This window comes from Chionomys nivalis, chromosome 6, assembly GCF_950005125.1.
Source record: "Chionomys nivalis chromosome 6, mChiNiv1.1, whole genome shotgun sequence".
NCBI classification, from domain to species: domain Eukaryota; kingdom Metazoa; phylum Chordata; class Mammalia; order Rodentia; family Cricetidae; genus Chionomys; species Chionomys nivalis.
This window is the reverse complement of record NC_080091.1, coordinates 99,557,290-99,583,175: the sequence shown is the minus strand read 5'-3', so window position 1 is coordinate 99,583,175 and position 25,886 is coordinate 99,557,290. Positions and strand designations below refer to the sequence as shown.

General features: G+C 43.9%; 1 protein-coding gene across 3 annotated transcripts in view; it reads left to right on the top strand.

Annotated features, from left to right (window-relative positions):
• The window catches only part of Pigg (phosphatidylinositol glycan anchor biosynthesis class G), a 32,797-nt gene extending 16,712 nt beyond the window's left edge, over positions 1-16,085 (top strand). Inside the window, exons 9-13 of one of the 3 annotated variants that reach the window (XM_057771776.1) lie at positions 1,595-2,052; positions 4,623-4,814; positions 7,981-8,290; positions 9,813-9,976; positions 13,674-16,085. In XM_057771776.1, the coding sequence (XP_057627759.1) occupies positions 1,595-2,052; positions 4,623-4,814; positions 7,981-8,290; positions 9,813-9,976; positions 13,674-13,890 (1,341 nt within the window). In that variant the 3' untranslated portion in view covers positions 13,891-16,085. The remainder of the gene's footprint in view (positions 1-1,594; positions 2,053-4,622; positions 4,815-7,980; positions 8,291-9,812; positions 9,977-13,673) is intronic. The other 2 variants (XM_057771777.1, XM_057771778.1) reach the window with 2 other exon arrangements.
• The last annotated feature ends 9,801 nt before the right edge of the window (positions 16,086-25,886 follow it).

Sequence of the window (25,886 nt, the reverse complement as noted above, 5' to 3'; positions counted from 1 at the left end):
GTATCCAGGCACGTGGGCGTGGTAGAGTCCACGGTACCCAGGCACGTGGGCGTGGTAGAGTCCACGGTATCCAGGCACGTGGGCGTGGTAGAGTCCACGGTATCCAGGTACGTGGGCATGGTAGAGTCCACGGTATCCAGGCACGTGGGCGTGGTAGAGTCCAGGGTACCCAGGTACGTGGGCGTGGTAGAGTCCACGGTACCCAGGCACGTGGGTGTGGTAGAGTTCACGGTATCCAGGCACGTGGGCGTGGTAGAGTCCAGAGTACCCAGGTACGTGGGCGTGGTAGAGTCCAGAGTACCCAGGTACGTGGGCGTGGTAGAGTCCACGGTACCCAGGCACGTGGGTGTGGTAGAGTCCACGGTACCCAGGCACCTGGGTGTGGTAGCGTCCACAGTACCCAGGCATCTGGGCGTGGTAGAGTCCACAGTATCCAGAGCCTGGAATTGAGAAGCTATGCAGTAACTCCAGCTCTCGTCCAGTATACTCTGTCCTCTCTTCTTCCCAGCACAGGGCTTTCAAGGGTCTCCTGCTGTGTATCTGGGTCTAGGCACAGTCTCCGTGTATGTTTGCATCTTTAGGGCCTGTTTGGATTCGTGGTGTTTCTCTGGGTGCCTTACTATACATAGTTATGAGCTATCAGAACGATAAGTAACAACAAGAACTTCATTGAACTGGGGTGTATGTGTGTGTGCGTGCGCGTGCACATACGCCACGGTGCACGTGTGGGGTCAGAGGACAGCTTGTGAGAGTCAGTTCTCTCCTCCCACATATGGGTCCTGAGGATAGGACTCAGGTCATTAGTCCTGGCGGCAAGTGCCTATACCTGCTGACCCTCATCAGCCCTCGACTGTTGTTAAGTTACTAATTTGTGTTGGTCAGTCTTTCATCACGGTGACAAGATATCTGAGATCAACAATTTAAGGGAGGAAAGATTTACAGCTCATTTCAACAGTGTCAGCCCGTATCTGGCTGGCTCCATTACTGTGGGCCTGTGTTGGGATGGAAACATCACACGGGAAAGGCTTGGCTGGAAAGAGCTGTTTACTCATGGCAGCTAAGAAGCGGAGAGAGGAAAGAAGGGAGAATGGAGTTAGTTCCTTCTCGTTCTAATCACCTTTGTGAACCCCCCTTTGGTGAGGGGAGTACTTCATATCTAAATCATAATGTAATTGAAGAGATAGTATTCTGTTGCCATTCCAGCCGAAGTAACCATTATAGTGGAAACTATGTAATCTTGGGAAATTGATGGCATGCAGGGAACATGACAGCTGGGCCAAGATCTTCTGGGCAATTCTTTGGACACAGTCACTGTGTTGAGGGCCTGCTTTCAGTCTCTGACACCGAGCTTGGGACTTAGAGTCCAGGACTGACATGGTATGTCCATGTCCTCGTGGACCTCCTCTGGGCTGCACTGCAGGAGAGGGCCTGGTGCTTCCCATGCAGGGGCTTCCTTCCAAAGTAGGCGGTCTGGGTTAGATGGGAAGACAGCAAGTGTTTGTCACGAGGCCTTTTCACTGTGGGCCAGGGACTGTGCAGGGTGATGGCTATAATTTCCAGATTATCCTTCAGAAACTGTATTTCCTTCTGACAGAGTGCATCTCATCCCAGCTCAGGATGGTCAGAGGTGGACCTCCTCCTTCTTCTGGGCACAGTGGGCCACGTCCTGAGCCTGGGAGCCAGCAGCTTTGTGGAGGAAGAACATCAGACCTGGTACTTCCTTGTTAACACTCTGTGCCTGGCTCTGAGTCAGGAAACCTGTAGGAGTTACTTTCTGGGAGATGACTGTGAACCTCAGCATCGCTTCCATGTTGAACAAGAGTGTGTGGACGTACTTGCTTGTACCCGGAAGGACAGCACAAGCTATAGTACCTCTGAGCCTGACAGAAAGGGTAAAGGGGTCTCCCTTTCTGAAACAAAAGGAAGCAGCAAATGGTGGGCAGTGCTGGCAAGTCCCTGGCTGGTGCTGATTTGCTGCCGGCTGCTGAGGTCCTTGAACCAGACAGGGGTGCAGGGAGCCCACCGGCCTGACTTCAGCCACTGGCTTACCAGGTGAGCATGACCGATGGACTGAAACTATCTGCAGCTGAATGGCCTTCCTTTCCTGCATTGTGTCCTTTTAAAGATAAAGACTAAGATAATACTTGAGATATAAAGAAATAGAAAATATACCTCATGAAGTTAAAAAGAGGCTCGCTTAATAGGTTTGATTTATTAATGTGGAATCAGAGTAATTGTTAATGATTGAGACCCTGTGAGTTTTGAAACGATCATTGTGCTAAAGATGTAATTCTGGGGTCAAGTCCATGGTGGTTCATTCTACACTGCTGCCCATGGACAAGAGGACAAGGTCAGTAGGCAGAAGGCTGTGGTCTCTGGAGCATCTTTGCCTTCTGTTCTCCCTTCTCATCAGTCATGCCTCTCTCTCTCCACCCTTAGAAGGAAAAGTATATAGCATAGCAGGTCTCTCAATATCTCCCGAGTCTTCTGCTGAGGCTGCAGAGCCAGGAAGAGATGTAGATGGGATAGATGGAGGGTCTCAAGAAGAGACTTGAAGTAAAAGGAAGGATCTGAGTCTGACAAAGTCAAGACCAGACTGTCTTGATTTTTAATTGTCTGGCAACAAAGATTCAAGCTGAAGTAAAAGAACAGCAAATGAGAATGTTCAAAGGAACAAGCAGTTTCAGGACTGCATAACATTGTAGTGTAGAGTGTCAGAGGTGCTCCTGCTAGTGCTTGGGAAGTCTCAGGTGGATACTATGGCGGGACTTTGTATCTGCATGGAGGAGAAACAGGCAAATGGTGTTCCCAAGACCTTACAAGTTCACATTCAACCTGGAATGAAAGAGCATCAAAGAACAGTGACTCAGAGAATTCCCCTTAGTATTAGCTAAGTTATCAGACTTTCATAATCTCACAGTTACAACTGGCATCTTTGTAGACTCAGCCATTTGCCTGCACAACAGCCCTGGAGAAACAGCACAGTGTGGTCCTCACTTTGCAGTTCAGGAAGGAAAGAGGGCACAGGACCTGGTAATAGGCTGATGGAGGAAGGTCATTGGTTAAAAAATAAAGAAACTGCTTGGCCCTCATAGGTTAGAACATAGGTGGGTGGAGTAAGCAGAACAGAATGCTGGGAGGAAGAGGAAGTGAGCTTAGATGCCATGCAGCTGTTCCCCAGGGCAGATGCGATGAAGCTCCCACCCAGGATGGACATAGGCTAGAATCTTCCCGGTAAGCGCACCTTGGGGTGCTACACACATTATTAGAAATGGGCTAGTCCAGGTGCGAGAGTTAGCCGAGAAGAGGCTAGATATAATGGGCCAAGCAGTGTTTAAAAGAATACAGTTTGTGTGTTGTTATTTCGGGGCATAAGCTAGCCAGGCTACCAGGAGCTGGGGCAGCAGGAACACAGCCCGCAGCTCCCCACAACAATAGGCCATATCTCCTCAGCCTGGGTATATGAAGTGGTTGATATGTTAAGGAGTTCCAGGTCTTAGAAGAACACAATGGACTCTGTTTTGTTTTTCTGGAAAATTGAAGCATTTGGTTCATGTGTGTCCTGCATGCCTTCTCAATTGTACTGCTTCCTGCACCCTGTTTTTTTTTTTTTTTCTTTCTTGAATTCCTGGGCCACAGAGAGACATTTTATAAAGCCCTATTAGCTGTCCACTCCAAAGCTGTTTTAATACCATTTTCTGTGGTGATGTACAGCCCTCTAGTGGGATATCTAGGGTGTTCAGTGTAGGGCACAGCAGAGACCTCCAGGGTGGGACCTCCTCCAGGGTGGGACCTCCTCCAGTGTGGGACCTCCTCCGGGGTGGGACCTCCTCCAGGGTGGGACCTCCTCCAGGGTGGGACCTCCTCCAGGGTGGGACCTCCTCCACGGTGGGACCTCCTCTGGGGTGAGGCCTCTGGTTTTAAATCGTCTCTCCCTGTCCTGACAGTCACAACTGTCTCATGTCATTTTCTGGTTTGTTTGTTTTTCTTTTTCTTTTTTCTTTCTTTTTTTGTTGTTATTGTTGTTCTCCCTTCCCCTCCCCCCGCCGTGCGTGTGTGTTTTGAAACAAAGTCTTGCCCTGTATCCCCAAGCCTGACCTCAGACTTGTGATCTCATTTGTCAAGACTACAGATGTAATCACCATGCCCAGTTTCATTCACATTTTCTAAAATCTTTTCTCATTTCTATGTATATCTTTCCAGAATATGTATTTAACAACTGTTAGCTATCGAAGCTTTATGAGCATAGCTGTAAATAACATAAGGGAGCCAGCCTTGCCAGAATTCTGTTACACGTAGCACCTGTGCACCTCCGCTCAGCGGGACAGCACCTGTCAGAAGCTAGGGCCGAGAGACTTGAGGTCATGAGAGAGCAGTAGAGCCAGGATGAGCACGAAGCAAGTCAAGGACTGGAGGACAGAGCTGTTTGTACCTAATGCCAGCATCTGACCATCTTGAGAGTAAGAAGTGAGTGAGATCTCAGCATGGTCGTCTTTGTGACATTTAAGAACTCGTTTTGTTTTCTGGCTTTCTAGAAAAATCATCTGATTGTAATTCTTTAAAAACCCTTCAATACCCACAATTCTCTTGGTGTAATTTGGACATCTTCTGTCTTATTTCAGCTCTGATCACAAAGCTCAACTCTCAGGCCTGGCTGCCCTTTCTCTGGTTGTGATCTTCATGTTGGTTCAAAAGGAATGCTCCCTTATATCCAAGGCAGCCTTAGCACTAGGGCTGCTGGGTGTCTTCTGCTACAGGGCAGCCACTGGGATTGTCCTGTTTCCATGGCAGCCAGACAACAAAAGCATTTCAAAGTAAGTGAACTAGAGACCAAAGTTTGCTTTTATATATTTCAGTGTTTTCTGTACTAAAAAAAATGCCATGCTAATCTTTACGATAGTGGGGTTTATTTTTTTAAGTAATTTATTATTTTATGTGCATTGGTGTTTCGCATGTAGTTATGTCCATGTGAGAAAGCCACATCCCCTAGAATGGAGTTACAGATAGTTGTGAGCTGCCTTGTGGGTGCTCTTAACCATAAGCCATCTCTCCAGACCCTGGAGTGTAGTTTTTATTAATAGTGATTTCATTTGCAACTATTGTATCCTGGCCAAGAAAACCGTAGTGAACCACTTTGTTAGCACTCTTGGGAGAAAAATAATTTAGAAGTAAGCTCATTGTACTTATTTTTAATTAATAAATAAATTAAGGCCTAGCACTGATGAATGAAGTTATAAATGACTTAACAGCAACCTTCATTTACTAGGATTTAGTCTTGCTAAGTTGAGCTGTGACTTACATAGCAAGGACAGTAATAGTGTGGCTACTCCCAGCATCTGGGAAAGGAGGCTAGCTTCCCTATGTTGCTCCTGTAAGGCCAAGGAACTCCTGTTGTGCAGATCAAGAGGGCTAACCATGAGTCTGGTGTCCGTGATAGAACTGCAGGTGACTGGACAGGGCTGCAGAGCATGGCTAGCCTTCTTGGTGTGTTTACATCTGTTCTCAAAAGTACCGAGAATACAGCAGAGGGGCCATCGGAAATAAGATACCCTCATGTTCTTTGAAGCATCATCTGCAGTTGAAGGAATAAATAATTTATCGTTGTCCAGCAGTAGTGGGACAACCCTCACAGACATGTTGAAGCCTGTGGTGGGATCTTGTAACCAAGTTTTCATAGAGCACAGAGGGGTGTGGTAAAGCAGTAGGCAAACTCTTACATGAGTCCAACTTACCAAACTTTTTTTGTATATGACTTAAGTTGATTAAATATTGTCATATTTAGGAGCCAAGATCATATATAGGTTGTGGCCTTCCTTTTTACTCACTTGAGTACCTCACAGAATCTAGGGTTAACAAAGCCAGAAGCTTAGGGGCGTACCAGGAAACATCTCGGTTTCTGCAGCAGGGGCCAGCAGGGCGGTGGCCTTCAGTGGGGCAGAAAGCCACGGGGAACATGAAGAAGATGGTGGTTGAGACTGGGAACATTTTGTAGAGACAAAGTCTGTTCTTGCTTTGGAGTCTGGAACTTTGGGCAAATGGTTGCATATTACATTTGGGGCTTTTGTTTAATCTCCAAGTGCAGTGTGTGAATGCATTTCTTGTTTTCGCCCATGTCCATCCTTGATTTCTGCATTATTCATCTCAAGACTATGATCCCCTTACTTTCTTCTCTGCTTATGAGCAGCTTGGCTTTTATAGACGATTAGAAGAAAGCCAGTGTCTTTCCTCTCAGCATGCTCTGTCTTTCTGTAAAATGCATCCATCCCTCACCCTGTCTATCTTGATTTTTAAAAATGCACTGGTTTCAGATCCACCTGGTTCCTAAACTGCTCAAATTCTAAATTCATCTTGGACCCTGACCTATCTGGTTCTGCATTTACTGTGAGTCAATATTCACCAAGTAGTCAAGACCCTTCCTCTTGACCCTTCCTTTCTTCCCTGTCTGAAGGCCAAGCATGTCTAGGATTGAAAGTCAAAGTTCTAGGAATGAGAAGCACTGACTGGTGAGGTCTGGGGACTCATTTTGATGCTCTTTCTGTTACTCTTTCCTCTCTAGTGGCCTGGGATTATCTGCTGGGAGAGGGCTTCTTCTGTGAAACACTCTGATGGCCATTTGTTTGCTGCATTCTGTCCTATAAAGAGACCTGTCGTTAGCCTTTATATCGGGACCATATACCCCTTTATATGGTCAGGGGTGTACTGGGTACTTGGCTTCAGCTCCTCAGCTAGGCCACACTGCCCCACATGTAACACACAGTGTCAATACTGCATTAAAATGATCATAATAAATGGGGATTTTTTATAGTACACTAAGTGTTGTATGACAGCGTGATACAGGAAATCCATTTTAAAAACAGATATACTGCTGTTGCTATTTTATTTAAAATTCATTGTCTGTGCATCATGTATGTGAAGAAGGCGTTGAATCCCCAAAACTGGAGTTACAGTTGTGAACCTCCATGTGGGTGCTGGGAAATCAAACCTGTTTTGTTTTGTTGTTTTGTTTGTTTTAAACAGGATCTCAATATGTAGCCTGGGCCTGGAACGCACTATGTAGATCAGGCTGGCCTCAAACTCACAGACTGTCTGTCTCTGTCTTTACCTCCTGACTGCTGCAATTAAAAGTATTCCACCATTAATCTTAAAGTATATAAATACACCATTTATAAAATATTTTGAAAATACCATGTATTAGGAATATATATTAAAGAAGATGAAATTATTAGACATAGTCTTATAAACTTAAATTAAGTGAAAGATACTTAGTTCATAACAGTATTTAATATTACTACTACTACTTAATATTACTAAGCATTACTGTGTGCCAAATCCTTCATGTCTATTTTTTTTACACATATATAATTCCTAGGATAACCTTGTGATGTGTAGGAACCACTTTCTGTTTCACACACAGTGAAGTTGTCAGAGCATTAATTGTTCAAACAGCAGAACTTGTGAGCCACAGAGACCACTGCATGCTGACATTGCCCATCTTATGCATGTCAACCTGCAAGTTCTTTTTAAATCCATTTATTTGCAATTGAACATGCTGAATTGCAGTTAGCATTTTGAACTTAGGAAATTTCCGATACTCAGGTCTTGGACTGCCACAGTGGTTTTTCATTTAACTGTGCAAAGTGGATTAGTGATTTTCTTGGCATGTTACAAGGGCATAGCTCTGGTCTTGCAGTTGGGTGATCCTTGGACCATATAAGCAAGTTTTCCCCAAAACTTCATCAGGACAGTGCATTCCAGCACATGCCTGTTGGCCTAACTGACTGTTCCTTAAAGACACACGGGTAGAACTCGATATGCCTTTTGTTTGTTTAAAGTAGTCACAGCTTGTCTAGCTGTACTGGCACATTCAGGCATTCTCTAATTAGCTACATGTTTTAAATGGAAAAATATGTACTTGAATTTTTTTAGATAGTACAAATGAATCTAACATGTTTTGCTTTTTTTTTTTTTTTTTTTTTTTAGGGGCATTATTGAAGCTCGTTTTGTTTATGTATTTGTCCTTGGCATTCTGTTCACGGGTACCAAAGATTTACTTAAAGCACAAGTCATTGCAACAGACTTCAAAACCAGGACTATAGGTTTGTGGGAGATACATAGTGGATTAGTTCTTCTGGCAGCTTTGCTCTTGAGACCACATAATCTTCCAGTGTTAGCGTTTAGCCTCTTGATTCAGACTATAATGACTAAGTTCATCTGGAAACACCTGAGACATGATGCAGCCAAGATCACTGTAATGCATTATTGGTTTGGTCAAGCATTCTTCTATTTTCAGGTAGGTTTTTGTTATTATCATGGATAGAGGGCTGGTAACTTTTTATGTCACGTATCTTTAGCTTTTCTTTCTGAAAATGTAAGATGGAAAGTTGTATCTGTTCACTGAAAGAACTGAAAATGTATGGAAAATATATTTAAATCTTATGTGGATTTTATTAGATAGAGTACAGTTTGTCATTTAAAAAAAGGCATGCTTGACCAGGTGTAGTGGTACATGCCTTTAATTCTAGCATTGGGGAGGCAGAGGCAGGGAGATCTGTGAGTTGGAGGCCAGCTAGAAGTACAGAGTGAGACCTGTCTCAAAAAAAAACCCGAAAAAGACATGCCCTATGTAGATGCATCTAGATATCTATAAGACAATGGGTTGTTGCTTTGCAGGGAGGATTAGGTAGGAATTGATTTATTACAAATGGTAAAGGAAATACATTAAGTCTTTTGTGTGTTCTGTTTGGGGAATGTGCAAAGGTACTTCCCGTACCTTTGTCCCTGGTCTCAAGGCTGACCACACTGGGAACCACTGAGTGTCTCCACAGTTAGTCCTCTAAGGCCTGGAGGATCACAGGACTTCTTCCTTGTATTTAAAAATCCATCATAAGAAACCCAAGCCTGTTTTGTTTTGTAGAAAGGTATTTGGGCAGATAGTGGGCCTTAGAAGGCAACCCCAGGGAGGTGTTTATCACCTTAGATTCCTTCACAGCTCTGCTTTACCTCCTCTGTGTACACTGACTGCTTTTCTTTATCTGTCTTGTCCTGATAGGTCCATCTCCTCCCTGTGTTCCATTTTGCTCTTGGCTTCATATGTCTCCAGCCTTACCCGTGAGTCAGGTCTAGGTTGTATGACTTGTCCTTTGTCCTCTTGTCACCAAAGGCCAAGAGTGTTTGGATTCAGTTACAGGAATCTATAATTCCTTAAGTACTATGACCAGCCCAAGACCAGTTCTGGGCTGTTTGCTGTGGTGATCTGGCCCTCCTGACTCTACTCTGGTCTCCCCCATGAACCAGCAGAACTCGCCTATAATAGACTCAATACCAGTGAATAGCTTGGGCACACGGATATAATTAGTAGGATATAGGGAGTCATCAGCCTGTATACTCTGTGGCATGGATCCCCATGTCTTATGTTGCATTTCAGCAGGATTGGGCTATAGCTAACCTTTTGGCTGCTGTAGAAAAGTGGGTATTCAGTGAGCAATTACCAGTATGGCAGTATCCAGGATGTGTCCTGTGGGCCTCTGAGGACCACATGCACCATCCTCAAGCAGAGGTCCTGAAGGAAAGGTCCATGCACTTGTCCTGAGAGCAGTTGATATGTCTGGAGGAAGGTGTGAGATTTCTGTGATCAGTCAAATTGAAGCATGCCAAATTCTTCAAAAGATTCATCTGTATAGGTTATTTTCTACCCCTTCTCGGGTCTGGAGAGCCAGCCTAGTGATGACTGGCTGTGATCAGTGCCCTTGCTCCTCTGGGCATGTATCCATGCTCACATGTGGAAAGAGCAACCTTGTTCTTCTGTGTTCCAGGGTAACTCAAACAACATTGCCACCATTGACATTTCAGCAGGCTTTGTGGGCTTAGACACTTACATGGAAATTCCAGCCACATTCCTCACGGTGTTTGGGACCTACGTGGGGCCTGTGCTCTGGGCCAGCCACCTCGTGCACTTCCTGAGCTCAGAAACAAACAAGTAAGGCACTTACTCTGTCTCTCAGAACAAATGTGATTGCAGATTGTCGGGTTTTAAGAATAATAACATTGTTTTATTTACAAGGCACTTGAACTCAAAAAGTTAGAGGATCTTTTTTATTGATTTTCTTTTCCTTAAATAAGAAATGTAGTTCATGGATCAAAGGCCTCAGTCAGGTCTGAAGGACTCTAATGATGGGGTCTCAGTTTTTCTCTTCAAACCACACAAGAAGAAAAATACCATAAAGAAAGCCATGTAGCAAGACCAGATGAGGAGCAAAGCCAGATACCACTGGCAAAGGCAAGAGATGTGCAGTCTGGAGATCACTGAGGTCAGCAGAAGGAGATGTCCCATGGCAAGAGACACTCTTGTAACCACAGCCAGGAAATGGGAATGGGACGGAGATTCCACACTCAGCTCTGAGCCCGTTCTGAGGGCAAGGAGACAAAAGACATGGACTCTCGTTCTCCAAAAAACCCTTTTGGCGATCCAGAAGGAATACGCTAGGCATAGTTGCTGGCTGTACAGGTTCTGAGTCAGTCAGTCACCATCTGCCTGAGCCAGTGTAGGCTCTTGTGCGCCCCAGCAGCTTGGAGGCCCTTCCCAGGATCCGGCTTGCTCAGGTTGGGGTATATATAGCTCTTCGGGCTTATGCAGCGTGCTCCAGCCTGCCCTGCCTGTTTTCTCTACGGTGTCCTCCTATCTTATCTCTGCTTCAGTTGTTGGTTTGTGTGTTGTTCCTCTCTGGAAAAAGGCTTCATCAGAGGCTTAGAGTTGTCTAGAGGTTCACAGCCACTGCTAGTAGCCGTACGTTCTTGGATCCAGCTGTGCATGTGTATTCTCAGTGTGCCTGAATCATAGAAAGCTAGCCTCTTTCTGTGACACTGGACCAGCCTCTCACACACTGAATGGGCGTGGTTCTACCAGCCAGAACCTCTTCTGTTTTACTGTGATTGGAGGTCCCAGTCTTTTCATGCCCCGTATCCCAGGCTTAGAGATGAAGTTGAGGCTTTCATATTTCCATTCCCTCTTCCCGGTTGTGATTAGAAGAATGGCTCTTGTGGTGACTGTAGGGGTGACTCCTCTTGGGGTGACTCCTCTCGGGGTATCTCCAGGCTCTTGTGGTGGCTGTCAGGGGTGACTCCTCTCGGGGTGTCTCCAGGCTCTTGTGGTGACTGTAGGGGTGACTCCTCTCGGGGTGTCTCCAGGCTCTTGTGGTGACTGTAGGGGTGACTCCTCTCGGGGTGTCTCCAGGCTCTTGTGGTGACTGTAGGGGTGACTCCTCTCGGGGTGTCTCCAGGCTCTTGTGGTGACTGTAGGGGTGACTCCTCTCGGGGTGTCTCCAGGCTTCCTTGCTTTACTCAGTGGCCTGTAGGCCCTGTTCCTGCTAGTGTTGTCTGCGGTTCTGCTTCTCCTCTGGCTTCATCCTTGGCTTCTTTCATGGGTTTGTCCTCAGTCCACCCTGTCTGCTTACTTCCTAGACTAGCTCTGAGATCTCCAAGTTCATGTCCGTAGCCCAGGCTCCCTTCTCGGCTCTTGACTCATATCTAACCTCCTATTGGCACCTCCATGGAGGGACCCAGATAGCACCGAACTCAGCAGGTTCAAACTAGAATGGCCCACTGGTTCACTGGTGCTGCATTTCCCTCAGGTAGAGGTGCTCAAGCCCTGGTTATTAGCTCAAATGTCATTACAGAAAGCTCTCAAAAGCTGGACAAGAAACTGTGGTGGTCTCGGCCAAAAGAGAAACATCCTCCTATGCAAACCACATTTGGGTTATGAAAAAAAAACAAAGCAAACTGATACTCTGCTTTTCAGGGGAGAAAACTGTAAATTCTCTGTGGATGTTCTATGTCTGCACTTGGATGCAGCCTATCGAAAGTTCATCTTAAATTATATAACCCACACATGAGGCTTGAGGTCAGAATCTGGTAGTGGTGGTTGCTGTAAACTGCCTGCTTGCAGTAATGCTGAAATCCTGATTGATATGGGAGCAATATGCATAATATTCTACATGGATAATTCTAAAAACTGCTCCACATGGCAGCGCCACGTGGACACCCACTGTACCGTGTGCTTACATGTCGGGTAAGGAAAACTCCATTGGTAGAGCATTGCCTCAGCACAGACACCCTGTTTACACTCCCTAGACAGGGCAGCCAGAGCCCTTTATCCACAAGGCTTATGCCGAGTCCTTACTTTTTGGTACACTGGTACACTGTTCATGAGGCATTTGCAGTCACTTGGGTTGTGACAAGTAGGAGCCAGCAGTTCAAGCCTGAGGAGTACAACAAAGTGCCAGGGATACCTATATGGAGGGGGTCAAGTCTGGTGTAACCATTGGGGAACTAAACAGGAGAAAATGTGCCACGACCGAGATGAGAAGCCAGTGAAAGCTAAGGTGGTGTTGAAGAGAGGTTAGCTCAAGCCATCCACTGGCAACACCGTTTGAGAAGGCAAGGGGTCCGGTGCTCAGAACCAGGTTTGTCTTTTGGCCATTGAGTAGCTGTTGGTGCCCAACACCGGATAATGAGCATGGAAACAAGTGTTTAGGAGGCTGTCCTAAAATGGCGTCTTGCAGATCAGCAGGACAGAACACGCCTTACAGAACACACCCAAGTGCACAAATGCACAGACAGCCATGTGCACAAACTTGCCACTCTGCCTCTAAATACCCCAGCAAGGCATGACTTGGCACTCATGGACTACATTCAGGAACATCATTCCCCAGTAGGAACCACTCCTTTTGCTTTTACACCATCAATACAAGCATTACATAACTATATTTTATTCTCATGAATCTGCGATAGCTCCAGATTTGTAAATCCCATGGTCCCAGCTTCCTCATCCCATCCATAGCCTCATTGTGGAAGGCCTTGTGTGCTTCCCAGACTTGACCACCAGCTCCAGCTTTGCTGCCTCACCTCACACCCAGTTCTGAGCTATAGCTTGTCTGCCTGTGACCTTCCTGACATGTTCACTTCACATCGCTGCCTAGTTTTTCTGTAGCATGGCCCCCACTGGTCACAAGGCAACTTGCAGTGTACACACACTCAAGTGATCCCCATAGAATACAAAGAGAGATGAGAACCTCTGACATAAGAGGCAATGGTTTTTAATAGTACAGTGTGGTAACTAACACACCTCCACAGGAAGGGGACTCCTGTGGTCTAGAAGTGTTTAGAAGAGCTCGAGGGGCAGATGTTGCCCTTCTCATTAAATTTGCTGTTTTGTTCTTTACAGAAATGCTTGTTTGCTGTATTTTATGTATTTATTAGGCTTTTACCTTTCCTTTTTAAAAGAAGGATTTCTCGTCTTCATTTTTATTACATTGACTTATTTGGGGTGTGTGTGTGTGTGTGTGTGTGCCCTCGCGCGCGTGTGTGTGTACATGTGTGTATGTGACACATATAGGTCAGAAGACAACTTGTAAGTCTTCTACCATACGGGTCCAGGATTGCACTCGGATTGTCAGACGTAGCAGCAAGGCCGCTTGCCCACCACCGCCTCTCACCAGTCTCGCTTTTCCTTATAGCACCTGGAGCACAGCTGTCGTTGTGTCCAGTGACCCGGCAGGTTCTCAGAAGAGAACTTACGGGTGCTCTAGTCCAGAAGCAAGATGGTTCGTTGTTATTTTCTAAGTAGAAACATGAAGTGCCCTGTGACGTGCTCTGACGTGTTTTTGTCTTGCCAACAGCGGTTCAGCACTGAGCCGGGCTTGCTTCTGCTATGCACTGATTGGCTCTGTTCCAGTTGCCGCGTACATCGTCCTGGTGACGTCTCTGCGCTATCACTTGTTCATATGGAGTGTGTTTTCCCCAAAGCTTCTCTATGAAGGGATGCACCTGCTCATCACGGCTGCCCTCTGTGCGGTATTCACCGCCACAAACCAGACTCGCCACACAAGGGCTTAGGTGGAGACAGACTCTTGGAGCCGATGTGCTTTTTAGTCACTGTTTATATCATGGATTTGAACATTGAAACTGCCTCCATTCAAGATTATTCTGAGGGGGAAAAATATGTGAAGCCGACATTAGTGAATAACTTAATTTTACTTGGATTGAAATTAAATAGCAGATTAATAAAAGATCACTTTAAATACTTAAGTATCAAATTTTCCCTATTTACAGTGACTCTGAGATTTTAATTTCCTTTGGGTGAGTTGTGACTATATATGTTTAAACTGATGGAAGCAAAGATTCTGACTTTATCAGTATGTGTGTTAATCTCAGAGAGCCTAGGGAAGAGGTGTGCCTGCTGCAGGGGCCGACAACAAAGATCTCACACTCCTAAGAGCTCTTAAATCAGAGGCCCCCAAGATGTTTCAGCTTATGTGGATTATATTTATCAATATTGATAGCATTTGAAATGAAGACTAAAACATTTAAAAATATTATTCATTTAAAAATAATCTGCTGGTGGACAAAGTGGAACATAGTTGCATAATACCAGTACTCAAGAAGGAAAAAATCAAGAATATTATGATTTTCAGACTGCTTGGGCTACACAGCATCCCTGTCTCAACTCCCACCCCCACCCCTAAAAGCTGCTGTATATTAATATAACAAAATAACTATATTTCCCAAAAAAATTTAATAAGAAAAATAGAATTGTTTTTATGTTTTTGCATTTTTGCAGATGTCTAAAATGACCCACTCAATTGAAAATAGTTGGAATCTACATTTGATCTATTGTAATTTATGTTTGAAAAATAGGAAAAGCAGGCTCACTCAGACCTGTGGTTGGAAATGTGTGAAGTATACTACCTCTTCTCTGTCAGCTTAAATATTGTGCTTTGATACCAAAACAAAAATTGGCAAGTGGTATATAGGCTTTTATTGTTGTTATTTGAGACAGGATCTCTGTAGCCTAAGTTGGTCTCAAATTTTTGACCCTGCCTCAGTCTCCCAAGTGTTAGGATTACTGTGCCTGGTTTCAGATGTTAGCTCTTCCAAGTTAGTAGGACTGAAATGGGGGAAGGAAGGTTGTCTGTGTATGCAGACTGAACTGATGATCTGGTTAGGGACACAAAACTGGCCTTCCAGGCCAGATGCCTCCAATAAGGAGAGGCGTGAATGTTGCGGTAGTAACCAACACTTTACGATTGGATTTGAAGCCTCTTCTGCATCATGCCAGAGGGGTCGTAAGCTCTAAGACAAAACTCACTACTGTTTTACACAGTGGACATGCTATCACTCTATCTTTTAAATATTTATGTTTGTATGCAGAGATTAGGGCTGCTCACAACCTTGGTCAGAGAAGCTTCAATTTTTGCAGTGGGCAGTGATTAATGCAGAGACTTATAACTGCTCAAAATGTGGAGGATAATTGATTATTGAATGTTCAGTCCTAAATGGACCATCTGTAGCACACACACACACACACACACACACACACACACACACCAATCAAGTGACGTTGTTGAAGAACAAAGAATGCAAGGGCTGAGAATAGGGAGGGGGTGTGAGACTCTTTCTTCTGGAGATCATGAACCATAGCAGTTGTGGTTACCTACCCAAGACCTGCACAAGACTGAGCTCCTTGACATTCTAATGTGGATGGGGAGGGGCACTTGAGGTACCAAGTGAGGAGCTGTTGTCGCTAATGGATGCTGGAGGAGTCGTTTTCTTCAGAGAGATAGCTATTAAGAAGTTGCCCATGATCTGATAAATAACCACATATATACATACATACATACATATACATATACATATATATATATGCAACACTAATTAAACTATATTACTAGCTGGGGAAAAAAGACATGAACAGAGGATGTGTTGGGAAAAAGAGTTCCAGAGAAAGTAGGGGAGTATGATAAAGGGGGGCAGGGGATAAAAATGATCAAAGTACGTTATATAGATGCATGAAATTATTAAAGACTAAATGCAGTATCTTAAAAGGGTACATTGGGGTAAGTCTGTTTATACTAAGGTATATATAATATAGCTTGTAAGTATAAAGGGGAAAAGAAAATCCACAGTATATTTGTTTTTATAAAAAAATTTATTATAGTTTCACTATTTTCTAGAGGAAACAAATGATAATGATTTTTGTTGTTGATTAGACATTAAAATGTCATAGATACTTCAATAAAGAGGCTGCATAACCCATGACATTCACTTTCGTCTCTTTTTCTTTTGGCAGTGTTAAGGGTCAAACTCTAGACCTTGCCCACACTAAGTTAGCAGCAAGCCCTGAAGCCAGGCCTTTATGGCCAAGACCTCCAAGAACAATGGGATAACTGGGAAATTGGAGAAGGCTTTGTCCAATTTGCCTCGGTCAAGCATAGCTCTTTTGACATGCTCAGTGTCTAAACCCACTTCTTAATTGTTAGGTCCTTCAAGGTCAGCCTTCCTAAAAGATCCATGTATTCAACTAACTTCTTTAAGTTTTCCTATACCCTGGTATTTTAGCAAGGATAGGGCATGGATATCTCCTTGTGGGCCCGATACAGTCCTCTCTTTCCAACCCAACCTCCTTCTTTTCCTGACATTTCTGCTCTTTTCATCACTTTACTAACCCATTGCTTTTGTGAATAGTAGCAGAGAAGTTCATTTTTAGGTAGAAGAGGTGAAAAAATACAAAGAGTTTTGTTTTTTTCTAATTCTTTCAGTGAAGTTGCCCACTCGTTTTCAATCTTGTGAACAGTGATACATAAAATAATTCTAAAGCTGGTGATGCATGTCTGTAATACCAGCGCTTGAGCCTTTGAGGTAGAGATTTTCTTTGCTTTTAAGATATTTTATTGTTTTTAAAATTATATGTAGCTGTGTGTCTGCTTTGGGTTTGTGCGTGAGAGGGCAGGTGCCTGGAGAGGCCAGATGGGGTTGAGTCCCTTGGAGCTGGGCTTACAGAAGGTTTTGAACCACCTGGTACGGGTGCTGGGAATTGAACTCAGGTCCTCTGAACCGTCTCTCCAGCCCTGATAAAAAATTTTCTTCTCTTTTTTGAGGCAAGGTCTCTCTATGTGGCCTTGGCTCACCTGGGACTTGCTATGTAGACTAGGCTGACCTCAAACTCCTAGAAATCCCGGTCAGAAGCTCCTCATTACTATTACAACTGAAGGAAACTAGATATTATTAACTGTTTGTGATAAGGGGTAGTGGTGGCATGGGGGGAGGTGCAGAATTAGACCCATTTGTCATGAAATTTGCTATAAACTAGGCCTTTTTCTAACTCGTGAATCCAAATAGATAAAATACAAAATTTAGAGAGAATTCAGTATTTAACCTTTAAACTTTACCTTCATAATACAGTTTATTTTTAATTACTTTCTAGCATAGAAGATAATGGTTCCCACTAGGACATTTCTATAGAGGGATAGCATTGTGCTCCCTCATATCCGTCCCTTCCCCTCTCTTGATGGTTCATTTCCTTATCCCAAAATAATCATTCTTCTCTGATGAACTAAAATAACTTAAAAGTACAGGCCTTAACAAATGGGGTCCCACTGACCTTTCCCAACGTAACAGGCTGTTGCCGTTGCTCTTGGTCATCCCTTAGACTTGACGGTAAGATCCCAGTGTGGATGACACCATGTACTTGAGTCACAAGCACTGGCCTGAAGGCTTCATCCCTGCTGACTGACTTTCGGCATGCATTTCCTCAGTCTCCCCAGCTGTGAACCCTGAAAGCTGCAATAATGACTACTGGGGGTAGATAGGCTCCCAGGTGGTAGACAGCCTGCTGAGGATGCCATCCAGGATTGATCTCTGACTTCTACTTCCTGAACACGTGTCTGTATGCACCCGGGCCACAGGAACACACGCGCACGCACACACATTGATAGGATTCCCAGGCTCTACTGAAGCTCACTTTGTAGACCATGCCAGCCTCAGATTCAGGGATTGGCTTGCCCCTGTCTCCCCAGTGCTGCGATCAAAGGGTGTGCCACCATGCTCAGCTCAATAACAACATCATGTTCAATTAACAACAATCATCATAAAATTCAGCAAGCTAAAGGCAGAAGAAACTTACTTAATTTGTTTTAAAGTGTCTACTGAGAATCCCAGCGAAACTATTGTGATCACTAACCTCAGAGGCCTTGGGCCTGCACCCCCTTACCTTCTCTGCTCTGGTGTGTGTGTAGATCCTAGCAAGAGCAGTGAGATCAGAAACACTGAGGGTTTGGAAGGCATGAAAACTGTCACTACTCATAAGTGATAGGGAAATAGATTAGTAAAAGGAAACTTAAATAAGGCTGCTTACAAAATCAGCACATCAGGTCATCAAAATTCTTCAAACCAGCACCAAAGAAATATAAAATGTAAACAGTGACCTTAGTAACTGCAGATGGACCCATGGAGAGATGGGAATTTGAATTGTCCAAAAGGCAGTCTGCCCACAGTACTTAAAACCCTTTCAGCTGCAGATGGACCCATGGAGAGATGGGAATTTGAATTGTCCAAAAGGCAGTCTGCCCACAGTACTTAAAACCCTTTCAGCTCCAGGCTGTTCAGGCTCTCGAGCACCATGAAGTATAAGACAGTCTCATCTACATAGAGATGTGCCAGGAGCAATGAGAACGTTTGAAAGTAGAATAATATTGGATTCCATCAGCAGAAAGTATGGCATGAACATGGAAAATGATGCCATGAACAACTTAGAAATCGTATTTTGTAATAAAGGTAGTAAGGTCACAAATGTCACAATTTTATCTATAGATGAAGATATGTGTTGTGGGATATTTTAAGGTATGTTACATTTGTTTATGCTGTGAAACATTTGTTTTAATGATGCAAAGATGTGTTACATTATTTTATGTTGCATTTATTTAACACTATGAAGCTCTGTTACTGTGCCTGCCTAAAATGCCTGATTGGTCTAATAAAGAGCTGAACGACCAATAGCAAGGCAGGAGAAAGGATAGGTGGAACTAGTAGGCAGAGACAGTAAATAAAAGGAGAAAATTGGGAAGCAAGAGAGGTCAAGTAGCAAGAAAAGAAAGGGCCAGCCACCCAGCCAGCCATGAAGTAAGTGTGAAAGTGAAGTAAGAAAAGGAAAAAGCCCAAAGGCAAAAGCTAAATGGGATAATTTATGTTAAGGAGAGGTGGCAAGAAACAAGCCAAGCTAAGGGTGCTCATTATAAATAATAACAAGCCTCCATGTATTTATTTGGGGGCTGGTTCGCAGGCTCCCACAAGAGCCAAAAGGGTAAAAATAACCAACAACACACGCATAGGTATATAATAGTGAAGGGTAAGATGAGAGGTGTGCTCACATTGTAAACAAAAATAAATTCCTAAGTGGATTGAAGCCCTAAAGACAAAAAAAGAGAGCCGGGCGGTGGTGGCGCACACCTTTAATCCAGCACTCGGGAGGCAGAGGCAGGCGGATCTCTGAGTTCGAGGCCAGCCTGGACTACAAGAGCTAGTTCCAGGACAGGCTCCAAAGCTACAGAGAAACCCTGTCTCGAAAAACCAAAAAAAAAAAAAAAAAGACAAAAAAAGAGGACAAAACAACAGCAAAAACTGAGTTTCACAAGAAAGGAAACTTCAAGATCAAGAGGATTTCTTAGGAACAAAACAGAAAGCACAGTTTTTAAAGAAAAGATTAACAATTGTGATTCGTTTTTGCCAAATAAAGACAGTTGAAACTGAGACAAAATCTCAGCAAACCCCAGGCTAATGCTGGGTGTCCGAGTGCAGACGTGTCGGAGGAGGAGTGCGTTGTTAAGAGGGGATGCAGTCATGAGACCTAATCTTATCCCTCAGCCTTCATTTCAGGAATGAGTTGTTGGGATCGATGATCACAGCATGGATTAGTTCTTTCAGATGGGCTAGTTATTGCAAGGGTGGGTAATTGTAAGACATGGTTTTTACTTACTATAGAATGTGAGTTAATTACGACGGGGCATGGGATATTACAGAATTAGTTTTAGGATAAGTGGTTGTTGTGGGGTAGGTTAGTTCTTGCAGGAATGAGTTGCTGATAACAGCAAACTGGCCTCTTGTTGGATTCCCTCTCTTCCTTCTATCCTATCATGGATGAAACAGCATGAAGACCTCTCCAGTACCTTGATATGGGATTTTCCAGGCTCCAGAACCATGGGTTAATTGATCTATAAAGTGCCCCACCCCAAGTATTCCATTACAGTTACAGGAAATAGACTGACAAGTGGTATCCAGAATGTGCAGTGAACCTGTGGTGGTTTGGATGATAAATGCCCCATGGGCTCACATATTTAAATACTTGGAAGTGTATGGAACCTTTAGAAGGTGGAGCCTTTCTGGAGGTAACATATCACTGAAGGCCAGCTTTGAGGATCTCCCCCTCCCTCCCCGCCTTCCCATCCCCCTCCTCTTCTCCCTCTCTCCTTCCTGTGTTCATATCCTATGTGATCAGCCAGCTATCTATCTCACCATCACACCATGCTTCCTTGCCAATATGGACTTTTGCCCCCTGGTACTGTAAGTCAAAAATAAACTCTTCCTTAAGCTGTTTTGGGTTGTGATTTTTTTTTTTTTTTAGTTGCAGCAACAAAAAAGATGTAACTAATACAGCAAGCAAACCCTGTAACTAATACAGAAGTCTTTTTTTTTTTTTCTTTTTTTTGGTTTTTTCGAGACAGGGTTTCTCTGTAGCTTTGGTGCCCGTCCTGGAACTAGCTCTTGTAGACCAGGCTGGCCTTGAACTTCTAGAGATCCGCCTGCCTCTGCCTCCCGAGTGCTGGGATTAAAGGCGTGCGCCACCACCGCCCGGCTTAATACAGAAGTCTTATTTGTCAAGTGGAAAGCTAGGAAAAGAGCATAAAATACACTGGATGCTTAGTAAAGACACTTCAATAATTACAGAATGAAAGTGAGAACAAAATACCACTTCACAGCATCCAAAAAATGACAAAATTGATGAGATCAGGAACACCAGCTGCTGAGAGAAGTAGGAAAAACCCTTCTCCACGTCTTTCTGTAGAAGCGTCACTGTGCAGTGGTGGAGCCGAAACCTACACACCCTGACCCTCAACCCAGACGTGACCCCAAAGAAAGCTTGATTATAAGCAAGACCATCAACAGGTATCTTGGTGCTCCCTGTTGCTATGGCAGAATACCTAAGACTGGCTATTTTATACAGGAAAATGGTTTATTTGCTCACAAGTTTGCAGACCCAAGAGCATGGTACTAACATCGTCTAGCCTCTGATAAGGACTTCATGACTGCATCATAATGTGTCAGATGGCATCACGGTGAGTGGACATGAGAAGAAGCGGTTCCATGGTAAAATAACATCTCTCTGTGGCAGACCAACATCCCTTCCAAGCGTAGGAAACCCCCTAATGATTGTGCACCAGCCTCCTTTCTTAAAAGTCATGCCACCTCAGCCTCACCACACGAAGGACCAGGCTTCTAACACAGAAAGCCCTGAAGGACACTCCAAACAATCCAAACCAGACTGATTATCTGCAGCTTCACTTTATCTTCTTACTGAGTTCCTTACGGTTATTTTGAATGCCTTTTGAGCAATTTAATAAATTTCTATGTATTGGGAGTTAGTCACCCAAAAATTAATGCATTGCTTTCATATGTCAGCCAATATTTTATTAAGAATTTTTACATTGGGGCTGGGAAGATGGCTCAGTGGCAGAATCTCTTGCCAAAAAGCAAGAGGACCAGAGTTCAGTTTCCATAACCCATGTAAATGCCAGGTGGGTATGGCAGTCTGCAGGCAATTCCATCCTTGTATGGAGACAGGAACTCTCTGAAACAAACTGTCTAGTAAGACCCTACCTCAAAGTACAGGGTAGAAGAGTGAGTGAAAAAAATTCCCAACATCAGCTTCAGGTTTCCACATGTGTATGTGCATACGTGTACCCACACAAGAAAATGTGCATGTATATGCACACATATGACTCACATACACATGTAAAAGAAGAGTTTTGTGTTCATGTTTATGAGTTATACAGGTGTGCAATCTTTCTTTCTTGTGACGTCTTTGTCATGCTCTGTTCTCCAGGTAGTTAGGTGGTGGTCCCCATTCTGAGATGCAGAAGAAAATCAAGCTTGGTTTCTCTCACAATACACAATGCTTCTGTGAACTCTAGATGTATGGAGAATTTTGCACACCCCAGAAAGCAATCGCAGAGTGTAGAACCTCAGTAGAGTGTGCTCTGATTCAGCTCAACTCTGACACTATCTACTTGGAGACCATCAGATCCCACAGGTCGAGGGCTCAGTCCCAAATATAATCCCACTTCCGCTACAAATGCGAAGCCCTAGTCTATTTTACCAGGGTTTCCAACAGACCAGCTGTAGACCAGCTGTATTAGTCTTTTTTTTTTTCTGCTATGATCAAATACCAGGACTCAAGAGATGACTCAGTAATTAAGAGCACTTAACAGCTCTTGTAAAGAACTTAGGTTCAATTCTCAACATCCATATTAGTTGGCTCACAACGGCCTACAACTCAGTTCAGGAAATCTGACACTCTCTTCTGGGGGCATGCAAGTAGTATATGCAGGCACACTCATATACACATACAATTTAAAAGACCTTTAAATTGTAGGCACTTTACAAAGAAAAATCATGGGAGTTCAAGGGCGTGGTGCCAGCTTCTGCTCCGCTTTCGTGAGGTCCTCCTAGCAGATGGCCTCACAATGCAGGAGTGCAGACAGGAGGCAGCAGAGAGGAACCACTTTTGCTCTTTAACGATAGCTCACTCTGTGGGAACTAATTCACTCTGCAAGACCAGCATTAATCCTTTCAAAGGGCAACATCTCAATGGCCTCTTTATCCTGCAATAAACATGCCTCTTAAAAGTTTCGCCACCACTTAGTGCTGCTATTTTGGGGACAAGGCCTCTAACACATGAACCTTCAGAGGATGCACTCAAGCTCCACCCAAACCACAGCAGCAAATAAATGAGCTTTTCCCGCACCGCTAACTACGATGGTAAGAGAGAAATGTGCACACTGCGGTAGAGGAACAGTCAATGGGCTGTCGCTCACCTACGATGAAATAAAGTGTCAGGAAAAGTGAGCCAGACTTAACGTGTCATCACAAAGTAATGTGTTGCACACAAACATGATGTGCACACACAAAAACATATTCATAAACACTTCAAGAAGATGATGGGCTTTGAAGAGGCTCCTCATGGAGTTTGTAGCCATTTGGGCAAGAAACTGCTCTTGCCTGGACTGCTTGACTGGACTTGGAGGACCCACAGAGAAATGGCTGCTGAGCTGCCTAAAGGTGAGACAGTCCTTCAGGGCTCCTGCTTCATGAAAGAGTCTGCCAGACATTCTGCAGGACACAGAAAAAGCAACTTATGAACTTTGCCAATACAATGCATAAGAGATCTTCAAATTTCCTGCCGGATACTATGGACCCATAGGCTGAAGATTACAGCCCCAATGTTACAAAAGAAATTTGAGTGACTGTCGAGGCAGCAAGATGTCTCTGTCATTTCTAGAGTTTTGAAAGTGGCTTATAATGCACTTTCTGTTTATTTAGGTAATACTATATCCTTCTGGAGTCTTTGATGGAGTTGAAGAATGGATAGTTATAGTTTTCCTTAGTTATGATAAATGATAAAGTAGATATAAATTGATTCTTACTTGATACATGTTTTGTTATATGTAATCTTACTATGTTAAAGTTAAAACCTTTTTATTTAAACAGAGAAGGGAAAATGGTGTGGAAAGTACTTCTGTATATGTGTTGCTTTTATTGGTTAATAAAGAAGCTGCTTTTGGCCAATGGCTTAACAGAATATAGCCAGTCTGGAAGAGATAATATATAGAGAGAGTAGGCGGAGTTAGTGAGAAGCCATGTAGCCACCTGCAGGAGACAGATGCACTGGAACCTTGCTGGTAAACCACAGCCATGTGGTGATACACAGATTAATAGAAATGGGTTAATTTAAGATATAAGAGCTTGCTAGAAATACACTTAAGCTATTGACCAAACAGTATTGCAATTAATACAGATTTCTGTATAATTATTTTGGGAGTCTGGGCAGCTGGGAAACAAACAAGGAATCTTGCTCAACAAATGGTGCCATCAGGGACAACTACATTCACATAAAACCTGAGTGAGCTTGGGAAGTAATTCTAGAAACAAAAGAACTGAGTTAAGCATGGCTTCTTGGTAGCAGCATTTTCTCAGGTGGGCTCTGTTTGCTAGAGGCAAGCATGGCTCATTTAAGAGAGGCTTCCTGACTCAACTTTAGCTGTAAAAACCTTGCAGCTCTTTTAAGAGGCCCCGCCACCAAACACTTAAATGGTGTTTATGAATAGCAGACCTCATGCTTCCTGGTGGTGGCAGGGAACTTGAAACTCCATAGGGTTGTGGCAATAAACATGGCTCCCACCAGTACCTCTGCTTTGAGGCTAGACTCTCAGAAAGCTAAGGAACAGGGTGGATCCAGCTGTCAAAGCCATGGCTTTAATCCTAGCCATATTGTTTATCATTATTTAGAGTGCTGGTTACAAATTGTTATGGATAATGGTCTGGAAAAAAAACTAAACAAAGGAGATTAAATTCAGAGCTCTTGTTTTGGAAAAAAAAAAAAAGGGAGGGAAGTGCTGTGGGACAATGGTCTTGTACCCTGTAAGATTTGTCTCTTGTACTGGTTTAATAAAATGCTGATTGGACAGTAGCCAGGCAGGAAGTAGAGGCAGGGCAACCAGAATAGGAGAATTCTGGGAAGAGGAAAGGCTCAGTCTACAATAGTCACCTAGACACAGAGGAAGCAAGATGAAAATGCCTCACTGATAAAAGGTACCAAGCCATGTGGCTAACACAGGCAAAAATTATGGGTTAATTTAAGATGTAAGAGTTAGTTAATAAGAAAGCCTGATCTCATAGGCCAACCAGTTAATAATTAATGTAGATCTCTGTGTGTTTCTTTGGAACTGAACAGCTGTGGGACCAGGTGGGAGAGAAACCTCTGTCAACAAAATGTAGTATGCTTATGTAAAAATTTTAAGTGTACAAAAGACGACAATATATTGTGTAAGGAGACACATACATATGCATTACCTAAAAACATGCTTAGGGGTTGTTTTAGTCACTGTTCTATTGCTGTGAAGCAGCACTATGACCAGGCAACCCTTATGAATGAAGCATTTAATTGGGGGCTTACTTACAGTTTAGAGGCTTAGTCCATTATTATTACAGCAGAAAGCATGGCAGCAGGCATGGTGGGCATGGTGCTGGAGTGTAGCTAAGAGTTGCATCCTGATCTGCAGGCAAAGCAAGAACCTGGACGTGGCATAGGCTTTTGTAACCTCAAAGCCCACTCCTACAAGTGATACACTTCCTCCTACAAGGCCACACCTCTTATTCCTCTCAAAGAGTTCCACTCCCTGGTAACTAATCATTTAAATATACGAGCCTACAGGAGCCGTTCTCATTCAAACCACCACAATGGTAGATTTACATGTTTGAATACTTGGTCACCAGTTGGTGGAACTGTTTGGGAAGGATTAAGAGGTGTGGCCTTGGAGGAGGTGTGTCACTAGAGATCTGCTTTGAGGTTTCAAAAGCCTTCACCATTCCTTGCTAGCCCTCTCTGCTTCATTTTTTTTTTTTTTTTTTTTTGGTTTTTCGAGACAGGGTTTCTCTGTGGTTTTGGAGCTTGTCCTGGAACTAGCTCTTGTAGACCAGGCTGGTCTCGAACTCACAGAGATCTGCCTGCCTCTGCCTCCCGAGTGCTGGGATTAAAGGCGTGCGCCACCACCGCCCGGCTCTGCTTCATTCTTGTAGATGAGACGTGAACTCTCAGCTACTGCTCCTGTGCCATGCATGCCTGCTCCCATGATGGTTATGGGCTTACCCTCTGAAGCTGTAAGCCCCCAGGAACATTCTTCTTTAAGTTGCCTTAGTGTTGTTGTATCTTCACAGCAATAGAAAGGTAACTAAGACAGAGATGACCCACCAGCTTCAGATAATTGACATCGTGGAGGATCAGA